We start from the raw sequence: 13,256 nt of genomic DNA, 5'->3' as shown, positions 1-13,256 counted from the left end.
GGAATGGGTTTCGTCCCTTTAGCCCATGTTCTTTTCAGTCACCTTTTACAAATTCCTTGTCACTTATAATGCCGCATTATGGACCTATAATGACGTCACTCTATTGTTTTCAGAGGACACTTCTTTTCGTAATATCCCTCAAAACTGATACAATATCGTTTTCTCGGGCAATTAGCTTCATAATGTTTCCTCTGACCCGGACATTATCTTAATAATGTCCCTGTGTCCCGAGCATTATCTTAATAACGTCCCTGTGCTCCGGAACTTTGAATAATTACTTGTTTTGAAGACTGATACGACTTTGTCTTGCCATCACTGAATATGATCGTAAACTATGACAGTGACGAAACCGGGTTTCGAACCCATTACCCTTCGCTTACATGCTCGGCGGTTTCATCCACTGGCCTACGGAGGATCGCCTTCGGGCCTTAGGCATTTCATATATGGGAAGCGGGCTTACTTTTCAATAATGACAGCAGGTCATGTTATATCCTGCATGTATACCACGAAAGGGGACACATACGTTTCACATATGCAATCGTACTCGTGTCTGGAGCGTGACCAACGAACGCTTTAAGCCCGAGGCTCCCCACTGTCTAAAGAAAAAATGTAACAACTAGATTTAAGACATAGCTGCTTTATTTAGCTGCAAGATATCGTGAGACTGGTACGAGGCCACGTTTCAGTACCAGAGTTTCAAGTAGCTATACAGCCGGTTGCATCTTCCTCTGTATCTGTACCCGACATACGGGCGACACCTTTGTGACTGGAAAAGGCTTCCGTAAGCGCAGGCTCTACAGCGGCGCACTCGTCTTCTGAAGCGACATCCAAGCACACAGTGACCCCAGGGTCCCCACTGCCGAAACCCACATTCCGACCCACACTTGCCTTGCGAATCTTGCCAAGCCCACAGATCTACCTCTGGCAGCTGTCGGCATAATCTGATTCTGTTTCTGTAACACGCAATGTGTGAGTGTGTTTTAGCACAAAAGCAGCACTTGTTTTAGCGCAAAATCAGCACTTTCAATGCATGGGACACCAGAAATGAGTGCGTGAGTAAGTACAGTTTTACGCCGCTTTTAGCAATATTCCAGCAATATCACGGGAGGGAACATCAGAAAATTGGTTTCACACAATGTAACCATGTAGGGAATCGAACTTCAGTGTGACGAATGGACGCTTTAACCACTGGGCCATCCCAACGCCCCTACACCAGAAATGGCTTTAATGTGTTACTCTATGACCATGGTAGCAATCACACTCCGACTTTCGGAAGCCTCTTTAACCACTAGGCTACCCCACTACCTTGAAACACAATTTTGAAAGAATACATCACTTATTGGCAGCGGAATCTACATTACAGTTTTGTGGGAACGATTTTAGTTTTACGCCGCTTTTAGCATTATAACAGCAATATCACGGCGGGGAACATCAGACATTGGCTTCACACATTGTACTCAGAAATTGGGCCTCCTTTACCCACCTTGGTCCAGCCTTCTTGAAGGCGTTAGGCTGGATTATGACGGTATCGGTGTTGTCGCAGACCACACGGGAGAGAGACGTCTTCCGGATCTCGGCAAGTTGTTCTGGGAGGGTAGAACCGTTACACTTTTAAGTGAGCTACAGTTGAAAAATGACTTCTTCATTGGGTCATCAAGGCCAAAATAATATTGTGAACATGACAAATACATACCTACTGTAAACCCGACCGCTGCATCATCAGTTTCATACCAGAATCTATCACCAATCTTCAGCAATTCGAACTGACTGCCGACAATACACGAGAAAGTTTCCCCCAAGAGACCTCCATCAACAGGGCGTTCAGACACGCCTCCGGAGAATAGATCGATGTCATCGGGAGTTCTGAAACCCAGTTACTTAACTATTAACTGTTGGAGTATCAGAAATGGGCTTCACACATAGCACCCATGTGGGAAATATCGAACTGAGGTCTTTGGTGTGACGAGGGAACAGTGTTCAGTTTAATAAATTAATACCATATACAGAAACAGATTGAGAATTGTTCAGTTTTACAAAGAGACCGCCATCAATCGTGAAACTTGTCTTTTCCTTCAGTTCTCATCTCTAATGTCTTCTCAATCTAAAAGGCCGCTAACGGGATCAGATGGTCAGGTTCATTGTATCCCACTTGCGTAGATCGGTGCTCATGATATTGACCATGAAGTTCAATGGATTGCGAACAGCATAAGCATGAGGTTTTGAATACTTTCAAACAGTGATCACAGCAGGTGGGAGGGCGTATGCTACCTAACAGGTGGGTGCCGTTTTAAACTCATGCAAACGCATGGAAAAATACCATGGGGACACACTCGTACCTGTACAACGTTTCCAGAGAAGAGGCTGCGTCTTCAGGATGATCCACAAGACCTCCAAGACCTGTCGAGAAGTTTGCAGCTTCCGGAAGTCCACACCACCTCCGCCAATCATTGTACCCTGGTAGACCATGATCACGGCCACGCTGAATGTTTAAGGACATCAGATCGAGACTGTTGCCTTCATCATCTGGGAAGAGGAAGTCTGTAAGTTCAGGGCTGACGTGTCTATCAACGGAATTGGCTCTATCAATCAGCAATCCTCTTGTTAACTGGTTTATAGCATCACCATCCGATGAAATAATAATGGACGTATTTCCAAATGAGTCTCTTAGTTGAAGATCTTCTCCACCCTTGAATCCCCTGTTTGGACGACTAAAGAAGGATCTTATCATGGAGTGTCCAAAGCGGTAGGCTGCTGTAGCAAAGGCATTGTGAATACTTGCATCAACACTGTCATTGTAAATATTAACCGGACCAGTCGATGGAAGGAGCCCAAACTTGACGAGAAACTTGGGTGAGAGGACGAGTGAAAGGAAGTCGACGAACGTGATGTGCTGTATCATGGCTCCAACAATCCTTCTGGTTTCCTGGAACAGCCGCTCATCGTCCCAGTGAGGGTTGATACGTGCAAGCTTCCTGGCTACTCTGTTGTGTTCCCGCAGCCAGATGGTGTGCATACTTGCCAGAGACATGTGTTCGTCCACTCTTTCGTCACCTGGACATGAATAATTTTCGGCTTCAGTTTCTTTACTCTACAGGTATGAAAGAGCCAATTTACACGTAATAGAAGGCTACACAGAGAATCTTGGCTACTAGTTTAGCGTAAGAAGCGGTGGTCGTGTGGGTTAGATCATAAACATTGTGTACTGGCGGTTTGGTACCTCACCTTATATGACCCATGACTTTCAGTATTGCATTAATTGTACATGTAGCCACAGGAACAGAATATTGGTTGCTTGAATCAGGCTCAAGTACAACGTGAGTGAGTGAGTGAGTTTAGTTTAACGTCGCACTCAGCAATATTCCAGCCGTATGGTGGCGATCTGTAAATATTCGAGTCTGGACCAGACAATCCAGTGATCAACTTCGATCTGCGCAATTGGGAACCGATGACATGTGTTTACCAGGTTAGTGAGTCTGACTACCCGATCCCGCCAGTCGCCTCGTAGGGCAAACTATGCTTGTCCTAAGAGGTGACTAACGGGATCGGGTGGTCAGGCTCGCTTACCTGTTTCACACATGTCATCGGTTCCCAAGTGCATAGATTGATGCTTATGCTGTTCATCACTGGATTGTCTGGTCCAGAGTCGATTATATACGGGCCGCCGCCACAGAGCTGGAATATTGCTGAGTGCGGCTTATACCAACAAACCCAAACCTAGTCCAACTGAAAGATATTGTGCCTCCAAATACGTACCGGCCAAGAAACAAAAGTTGGGCTCGGTGAACGTGATGCAGTCCAAAACGGGGTTCCTCGGCAGTAGGTCTGGCTTTACAAAGGATGTCCGCAGCAAACCTGGAAGATAGTCACAGACAGAAATATACCCGTAAATATTTGCAAATGGCTAATGGTCTGCATTTCAGGTTTCAATGCTATGAAAATAAGAAGGTGGCTTTGATACATTTGAAGCATTGTTTGACTATAGGGAGTCTTTCCTTAGGTGAGCTAATATGCTTTTTCAGACATAAATTCGGGGTTAATAAATAGTGGCTTTGGCTTCACAAATGATGTCCTATGCAATCATTAACAATTAAATTATAAGTATTTGTATAATGGTAAATGCTGCAGATAAAATGAGATGCTCCAGAAGATGTATTTCATGGTACATCAGAAGCCCTTTCTAACCTATACGAGTCTTTCCTGGGGAGTCAATATACATGTATATTTTTCAGACAGTGAGTTCATAATAAAAGATGCTTTATATATTAAAAACAAACAACCCCATAAATTTTAACTTCTTCATGTCTCAACGTTAGAGGTACAATTGGGTAAGTCTTTCTTCAAAGATTTCAAAGTGCATCATGGGACTTTTGCTCATGAGTTGCTTGATCCAAGTTACAGCTTTCAAAACTAATTAAGTTCTGGTCGAAGCCATTTTTCCTGCACCTGTTACCCAAACAATGTCCTATTTTAATCTGTTGTCGTGTGTATGAGCACATTTACAAGCCTTTTCGTGCATGTTTTTTCAGTGCCACCTTTGGGGCAGGACAGGTTCACCTTTTCGCAGACACCTGAAATTTTTACTATGTGATCGTGATTCAAAACTACAATGGGCTCTGCTTCAGCTACAGATCGTTGAGCATGAGGAAATGGTTGCTTCTTTATCTGGCCCGTAATTGTACGATTGGAAGGCATGTGGCTCCTAGGCAGCATTCAGACGTTGGCGCAACGTCTGCCCAATGTTTACTAACGTTGAGCCAATGTCTGCCAATGTTGGCCCAACTCCGAATGCTATCTGGGCTGTTTGTATGTGTGTCATACCTCTCACGAAAGATCGGAGTTCGTCCTGCTCGTCCTTGGTTGAGCCATAGACTTGGGATGCATCGACAAAGGCGGTCAGCTGGTTCAACTGCTCTCCTGGAGCTGACAAGAAATATTCTAAAATGGTTAGGCAGTTCCGTCCACCACAGAAAACATAACTATCCAACGCAACACAAGCAACCAGCTAATCCTTTGCGAATTCCAACACCTTAGAGACCCAACAAGGCAAAGCTGTTTTCCATTTCTATCATTCTACATCTCTTCTGGCCAATACATCTTTCATTTAGACCTCGACAAACACACTGCTACAATATTTTAATCGCTTTAATGCTCCGAACCTTTGCTTCAGCTCTTTTAGTTTTGTCCGTATTAAACTGCCATTATGTCCTGTTCCTTCAAACAATCTACCGTCATCTATACCATCTTATGACAGCCTTTAAACCCACTACACCTTCAAATATGTCCTCTTTTACACCACCTTACCACTCATGCCGCACCCTTCGCAACCTCACTCCAAACGTTTACCCTTTCCTATCCCACTTCGGTTCAAACCCTTCGCCTCCTCCACCGTTTTCAACGCTTTGCTTAGAGCTTCAATTCCGACAAATCACTTCCTTAACCTATACGCACATCCTTCGCCTCCCTTGCTTCAACCCACACTCTTCTCCTTTACCACCTCTTCTCATACCTTATGCCCATCAATCTCAGCACGAACACTTAGCTCAATCTGACTCATCGCCTCCCTGCACTCCATTACCCTCTACCTGGACTCTCCCCTCTGTGCAATAATACTAACCCAAATTACAGTCTGCGTTTGCAATCTGTACTGAGCGGACAAAGTTCAGACAGGTACGGTTGAACCTCCGGTCATCATCTGGAACTGGAATCGGAAAGCACTGGCGTCTGTAAGAAAAAACGGAAATGAATCATTGCGAGTATCTTTAATAACTTCAGGTTCAGTGGTGCAGACGACTGACATACTTATTACCGCATCTCTGATACAAGCTGGATTATTTTATTTATTTACAATTCATTGTTTCTTTTCTAATCTGAAGGAAACAAAGGCATTCATTCATTCATTCTTGCTTGCTTGCTTTCATTCGTTCATTCATTCATTCATTACTTTCTTTGATTCCTTGCTTCCATTCATTTATTTCATTCATTCCTTTTTTCATTCCTTTCTTTGTTGCTTAACTTGACCAACTGATGAAGGGATTGTAAAATCACAAATCTACCTATCAGTGAGGTTGAGGCTGCTGACAGGGATGTCGTCAGGAACGTCATCTTCACAACAGGTGATGGTGGATCCATCAGCACCTAAATCCAGATTTGCTTATTACTGTTTACACGTTCATGGTCATAGCTTTACTAAATTCGAATTATATTGAGTTTCAATATTCTATATTGACTGAAAGTATGTCAATTCAAACTTCACAACTAGAGCTCTAGTCATAAATTTACAACTTCAACTGACCCCGTTCAACAGCAGTGCTGGCGAAGTCATGATCTAGAAACTGGGCCCACTGCATGACCATGTGTGTGACGTCACTCTGTGACGTGGTGTCTACGTCAGCAGTGTGCAGAGTGGTGCTCACAAGACGTGGACTTGCAAGCGGACTTCCATCACTTCCGATGGTTCTGGGTAAAGATATACCTGCAGACAGAAACATGGCCGACATATATGGCAAGGGGCCGTATTTATCAACAACCCAAGTCTGAAGGTATCTAGGTTTAAATATAATAGTTTAGGATTAAGTCAGTTTTAGTAGAAAACAAAATGATTGCTCGGCGTCTGCCTCGAGAATTCCATAAAAGAAACCTGATGAGCTGATAAACAGGTACCGTTTTGACAGACATTCAGTCATCATGTTTCAAACAGCAGCCATGCTATTACAACAGTGTGTAAAGTTTCGTCGACACTGAGGTATTTGGCAACAGGGAAATTTCAACTGTGGTCAGATCATGGTCTGTCTCAGCCCACTGTGAGTAGAGTGGTCAGCCAAACTCTTGACACTTTGTCAGCGTCTCCATATTGTCCAACGTGAAGCCAGGTGCAAAATTTCCAGAAAATTAAAAACTTACATTCGTACTTAGTTCGTTGACAACCCATGGACCCTCATAAGGCATACAGGTTATCGACGGAAATAATATTGATGAATGATATAATTATGTATAAATGACGAATCATGCAATTTATTTATTGCAACAGATATACAATTGGTAAGAGAGAAAATATATATTAGTAGTTTCAAGGAAACTCCATTTAGAGGACTCGAGAAGAGCCGCAGAAGCTTACGACCACACATGTGACCACGAACAGGAACAGGAACAGGAACCGGCACTCATTTGAAGAGGAATTTATTACGACTCAATTAAAATACCAACTCACCATCGCCATATTGGGGTGGAAGGAACCTTCTCATTGGGATGAAACTCTGTCCCCAGTCTGGATTTGCAAGGTTGTTACAACTGCCGTCTGCAGACCGGAATTTGTCGTTGACGTTACACTCCACAGTGCTGGGGCAGCTGCTATTGGCGTTGACGAAATATTCACAATCGTTATAACAATTTGAACTGTTGGCTAGTCATTCAGAGAGTCAAGGAGGCAGCAGTCATCACCAAAATCACGTATCCACACAATATCACATAGCTGTTTAAATCAACGATGAAAATATGAACAAATATCAACCAAACTTACTCGTCAACGCTTGATGTTCCAGAAAATAGTTTCTCCCTGTACTGCTGGCCGAGTCTGACCGATGTTGGCTTTGTCGACGTGAAAGATGCATGTTGTTCTGTGGTTGAAGTTCCCCCAAGTCGGTCAACACCTGTAGTTTAACGTAAGCTCAATTTCACGAGCTGTGGGTTATTCACGTCAATCATGTTTCTAGAATATGATATATTATATGCCTCATTCTTCTCAGACGTACGTATTACTCCCGTATCCAAGGATTTGCTATATTGTACAAAACGACCTTACTGTAAGCTGTTGTGAGAAATAACCTCAGTGCTACTTAAGGTGATCGTAAGTCCCATAACCCAAAATATACATACGACAGACATAGGGATAAGGTTTTTACAAGGTTACGGAGAGTTCGCGCTTAGTTCTATATTTTATGGCTACTTCTAAGGTATTCGATCCAATTTTATACAACTGTTACAGTCAGATTGTGAAATCAGTCATTTCCAGCGGTTTCGTGAAAAGACGAGGAGGGTCCGCTAGTTCGCGCCATGTTTGTGTAACAACAATCAATATACTTCAGTCATTTCACGCAATTTCACTAAATAACTTAATCTACAAAAGTGAATCACCATTACAGTATTACTTATTGTCACCATCAGTTAAAACTATTTTGGCAGGAACTGCTGCACTTCAGCTTGGCGTTGAAGCTTTTCCACCTGTTTGTTTGACACTTTCTGTGTCCAAAGCGGCCACACCTTACAAACCCCTGTCCACCACATATAGATGAAATGAAACTTCATGAAATGACTGAAGTATATTGATTGTTGTGCCTGAAACTTTCAGTCATTTCACGAAATGACTCATTTCACGATCTGACTGCAACACTTAGATCAATAACTTGACCAACATTACACCGAAACGTTTCTCTCCCAAAAACGCCGGACGGTAACCAAACTAATTATGACTATTGTTACATCATATGTTAAATATTATATTTATATTCAAATATATGCATATGTAAATGTAATAACGGTGTGGGACAAGGCTCTCTGTTATGCACTTACCTATTCCAACATATATTTAATCGTTAGACAAAACACATGAGGACATTTATCCAGGTATTCAGCTTTATATACAAATAACACATTTTTTAGATATCAAGGAGATTCATCTTTCTGACAACACAGTTTGGTTTCAAAACGCGATTTAGTTTTGGAAAAATATATCGGGAAAGGTGGGATGAAGTGAGGATTAACGTCGATCATATGACCACGTTCATGCGTGTGTATGTGTGACTGCTTCTGCTAGCCCACACTTAACCTGGTTTTATAGTGCTAGCTCACTGAGATACTATGCAGCAGTATAGCATGAACCCCCCACTCAGAACGTTACACTGACTCCAAACCGACCAGACCTTCTTGTAAACATTTATGCCGAATGCCTGGCAGGGATCAATAGGTATCATATGTTAATGTCGTTTGGTATGAGGCTGCCGGGGATCGAACCCACGACCTTCCGTTCGACGGGCGGACGCTCTGGGAAAAAGTATGTAAAATTAACAAATATTACTGCCAAGTCTGTAAGCATTTACGTTGTAAAGGGAAAGGTTTCGTTAAGGATTTGACGGACTTGCAAGCATGATCAGGTCCGGCAGCTGAAGTAACTAAACCATTTATGTAGAATTGTCAAATGCTGAAATTTTGTACAATGTTGGAGGATGTGTATTGTATATACATCCACGAAATCTGTTGCCAGGTAAAATAAGCGATTTCTCTGTGCGAGTATTCTGTCTTTGGTAAGCAATGTGAAATGTCTATATTTCAACATCGTGGTAAGAATATGTGAAACGTATTGTTGTTTCTGACCTGTTGCCAAGTACTCCCTGTCTTTCTGTATTTCAGCTGAAACCAACTCTGCACCAGTGAGCTGAACCGCAAAGGTTCCCTCTCTTTGACAGAGGAAGACCAAGAGGATGAGAAGCAGTCTTGGATCCATGTTTCTAAAGAAAGTTTGATTTTATGAGTAAGCTATTTCCAGCAATATCATGGCGCATGACATCAGACATGGGCTTCACACACAGCACCTATGTGGGGAATCAAACCCAGGACAAGCGAACGCTCTGACCACTAGACTACCACCACCCAGATTGATTGTTAGGCGAACTAAAGGTTCTGTATAGAATTGCGTGGTCAGCCTCCACTACAAGAAATAAGGCTGGAGATTTCGTATGAACCACACATCTATCAGAAGAGTGAGTGAACGAGTGAGTGACCTCTGTTTTCACATCACTTACGTTTACCATAATTTGAGCAAACGCAAATATGTACATACAAGACACAGTTACATGTGGCTCACCATAATCCTAGCGTATTGTCTAGCTTAAATATACATTTTCGTTTTGTTCTCGTTAGTTAACAGTAACGTGTAGTATCATTTGATAGCCTATGATGAAGATGCACTTAATAGTCTATCTCTTCTAAGCTAGTTAACCATAACGTATATTATCATTTGATAGCCTATGATGAAGATGCACTTAATAGTCTATCTCTTCTAAGCTAGTTAACCATAACGTATATTATCATTTGATAGCCTATGATGAAGATGCACTTAATAGTCTATCTCTTCTAAGCTAGTTAACCATAACGTGTATTATCATTTGATAGCCTATGATGAAGATGCACTTAATAGTCTATCTCTTCTAAGCTAGTTAACCATAACGTATATTATCATTTGATAGCCTATGATGAAGATGCACTTAATAGTCTATCTCTTCTAAGCTAGTTAACCATAACGTATATTATCATTTGATAGCCTATGATGAAGATGCACTTAATAGTCTATCTCTTCTAAGCTAGTTAACCATAACGTGTATTATCATTTGATAGCCTATGATGAAGATGCACTTAATAGTCTATCTCTTCTAAGCTAGTTAACCATAACGTGTATTATCATTTGATAGCCTATGATGAAGATGCACTTAATAGTCTATCTCTTCTAAGCTAGTTAACCATAACGTGTATTATCATTTGATAGCCTATGATGAAGATGCACTTAATAGTCTATCTCTTCTAAGCTAGTTAACCATAACGTATATTATCATTTGATAGCCTATGATGAAGATGCACTTAATAGTCTATCTCTTCTAAGCTAGTTAACCATAACGTGTATTATCATTTGATAGCCTATGATGAAGATGCACTTAATAGTCTATCTCTTCTAAGCTAGTTAACCATAACGTATATTATCATTTGATAGCCTATGATGAAGATGCACTTAATAGTCTATCTCTTCTAAGCTGGTTAACCATAACGTGTATTATCATTTGATAGCCTATGATGAAGATGCACTTAATAGTCTATCTCTTCTAAGCTAGTTAACCATAACGTGTATTATCATTTGATAGCCTATGATGAAGATGCACTTAATAGTCTCTCTCTTCTAAGCTAGTTAACCATAACGTGTATTATCATTTGATAGCCTATGATGAAGATGCACTTAATAGTCTATCTCTTCTAAGCTAGTTAACCATAACGTGTATTATCATTTGATAGCCTATGATGAAGATGCACTTAATAGTCTATCTCTTCTAAGCTAGTTAACCATAACGTATATTATCATTTGATAGCCTATGATGAAGATGCACTTAATAGTCTATCTCTTCTAAGCTAGTTAACCATAACGTATATTATCCTTCAATATTAATTTTTTCACTTCCCATTAGTTCACTTCAATGTGTAAGGGGCAGTTAGTTTTTCCCTTCTATCATTTCTCACCAGCTTTGCTCTAGTTTACGGTAATGTCTGGAATATTGTGGGGTTTTCACTTCTCACCAGCTTCGCTCTAGTTTACGGTAATGTCTGGAATATTGTGGGGTTTTCACTTCTCACCAGCTTCGCACTAGTTTACGGTAATGTCTGGAATACAGCGGGTTTTTCACTTCTCACCAGCTTCGCTCTGGTTTATGGTACTGTCTGGAATATGGTGGGGTTTTCACTTCTCACCAGCTTCGCTCTAGTTTACGGTAATGTCTGGAATATTGTGGGGTTTTCACTTCTCACCAGCTTCGCTCTAGTTTACGGTAATGTCTGGAATACAGCGGGTTTTTCACTTCTCACCAGCTTCGCTCTGGTTTATGGTACTGTCTGGAATATTGTGGGGTTTTCACTTCTCACCAGCTTCGCTCTAGTTTACGGTAATGTCTGGAATATTGTGGGGTTTTCACTTCTCACCAGCTTCGCTCTAGTTTACGGTACTGTCTGGAATATTGAGGGTTTTTCACTTCTCACCAGCTTCGCTCTAGTTCACGGTACTGTCTGGAATATTGTGGGGTTTTCACTTCTCAATAGCTTTGCTCTAGTTTACGGTACTGTCTGGAATACGGCGGGTTTTTCACTTCTCACCAGCTTCGCTCTAGTTTACGATAATGTCTGGAATATTGAGGGTTTTTCACTTCTCACCAGCTTCGCTCTAGTTTACGGTACTGTCTGGAATACGGCGGATTTTTCCCTTCTCACCAGCTTCGCTCTGGTTTACGGTACTGTCTGGAATATTGTGGGGTTTTCACTTCTCAATAGCTTTGCTCTAGTTTACGGTACTGTCTGGAATACGGCGGGTTTTTCACTTCTCAACAGCTTCGCTCTAGTTTACGATAATGTCTGGAATATTGTGGGTTTTTCACTTCTCACCAGCTTCGCTCTAGTTTACGTTACTGTCTGGAATACGGCGGATTTTTCCCTTCTCACCAGCTTCGCTCTGGTGTACGGTACTGTCTGGAATATTGTGGGTTTTCACTTCTCACCAGCTCTAGTTTACTGTTATATCTAGGATATTGTGTCCTCTTTCATATCTGGTCGTAAGGAACAGTAGATAGTGTTTTCTTTAATCTCGCCCTAATGTACAAGAAGCATTTCTCTTCAATATGAATATTGTAAACGTCCTAAAGTTAACTTTGTGAAGTTAAAAACAGAACATGTCAAAAGACCGACATGGCCACTGGCAAACACAGCATGTAACATGTAAACTTTGAGTTAGATTATAGATACAAATATAGACATGTCTTACCTCCGTACTTGCTAGTGCTTTCAGGAACAAACGCACAAAGCAGAACTCAGCACCCCTTATATACCTATTAAGAAAGGTACAGACTTTTTCTTTCGTATTCTCTGATTGGCTGCGCTAAGTGCGGTGTCTCCTTTCTACAGATTCATACGATCACGTGATTTGGATAGTTCTGCCTCCGTGATTTCAAATGCTTTTCGTAGGTGTATGTGTAACAAAAATATGGATATAAAACTGCTTTTATCCAAATCACTTCAATACTAGTAAGATGTGGTAATATGACTGTCTGTTGTGATGCATATGACGGAGAAAGATATTGTAATATGGTTGACATGTATGTAGTGTGTATAGATGACGAAAAGAGAAGTCATAATATATTCTTGTGTAGAGTGTACAGATGACTAAAAGAGAAGTGATAATATGGTTGTGTGTTGTATGTATAGATGAGGAAAAGAGAAGTGATAATATATTCTTGTGTAGAGTGTACAGATGACTAAAAGAGAAGTGGCAATATGGTTGAATGTTGTGCGTACAGATAAAGAGGAAAGATATGGTAATATGGTTGGCATGTTTGTAGTCTGTTGTCTGTATAGATAACGAAACGAGAAGTGATAATATGGTTCTGTGTATAGATCACAAAAAGGGAAGTGAGTGAGTGAGTTTAGTTTTACGCCGCGCTCATATATTTATTGATTGC

At 41.3% G+C, this 13,256-nt stretch overlaps 1 protein-coding gene across 2 annotated transcripts; it reads right to left on the bottom strand.

Annotated features, from left to right (window-relative positions):
- Positions 1-621: 621 nt before the first annotated feature.
- Positions 622-12,622, bottom strand: LOC137294946 (peroxidasin-like). 2 transcript variants are annotated; one of them, XM_067826166.1, is made up of 13 exons: positions 12,563-12,622; positions 9,367-9,500; positions 7,517-7,646; positions 7,208-7,347; positions 6,293-6,472; positions 6,054-6,135; positions 5,615-5,721; positions 4,819-4,920; positions 3,754-3,852; positions 2,337-3,051; positions 1,694-1,863; positions 1,484-1,586; positions 622-953 (listed from the first exon to the last, which is right to left on the bottom strand). In XM_067826166.1, the coding sequence occupies exons 2-13, from the start codon at positions 9,494-9,496 to the stop codon at positions 683-685; spliced, it is 2,229 nt and encodes a 742-aa protein (XP_067682267.1). In that variant the 5' UTR covers positions 9,497-9,500; positions 12,563-12,622; the 3' UTR covers positions 622-682. The 2 variants fall into 2 exon arrangements, with proteins under 2 accessions (XP_067682267.1, XP_067682268.1); XM_067826167.1 differs by having other exon boundaries at positions 7,208-7,344.
- Positions 12,623-13,256: the final 634 nt, after the last annotated feature.

The sequence above is a fragment of the Haliotis asinina genome, chromosome 8 (assembly GCF_037392515.1).
Source record: "Haliotis asinina isolate JCU_RB_2024 chromosome 8, JCU_Hal_asi_v2, whole genome shotgun sequence".
NCBI classification, from domain to species: Eukaryota; Metazoa; Mollusca; class Gastropoda; order Lepetellida; family Haliotidae; genus Haliotis; species Haliotis asinina.
This window is presented reverse-complemented; position numbering and strand designations above follow the sequence as displayed.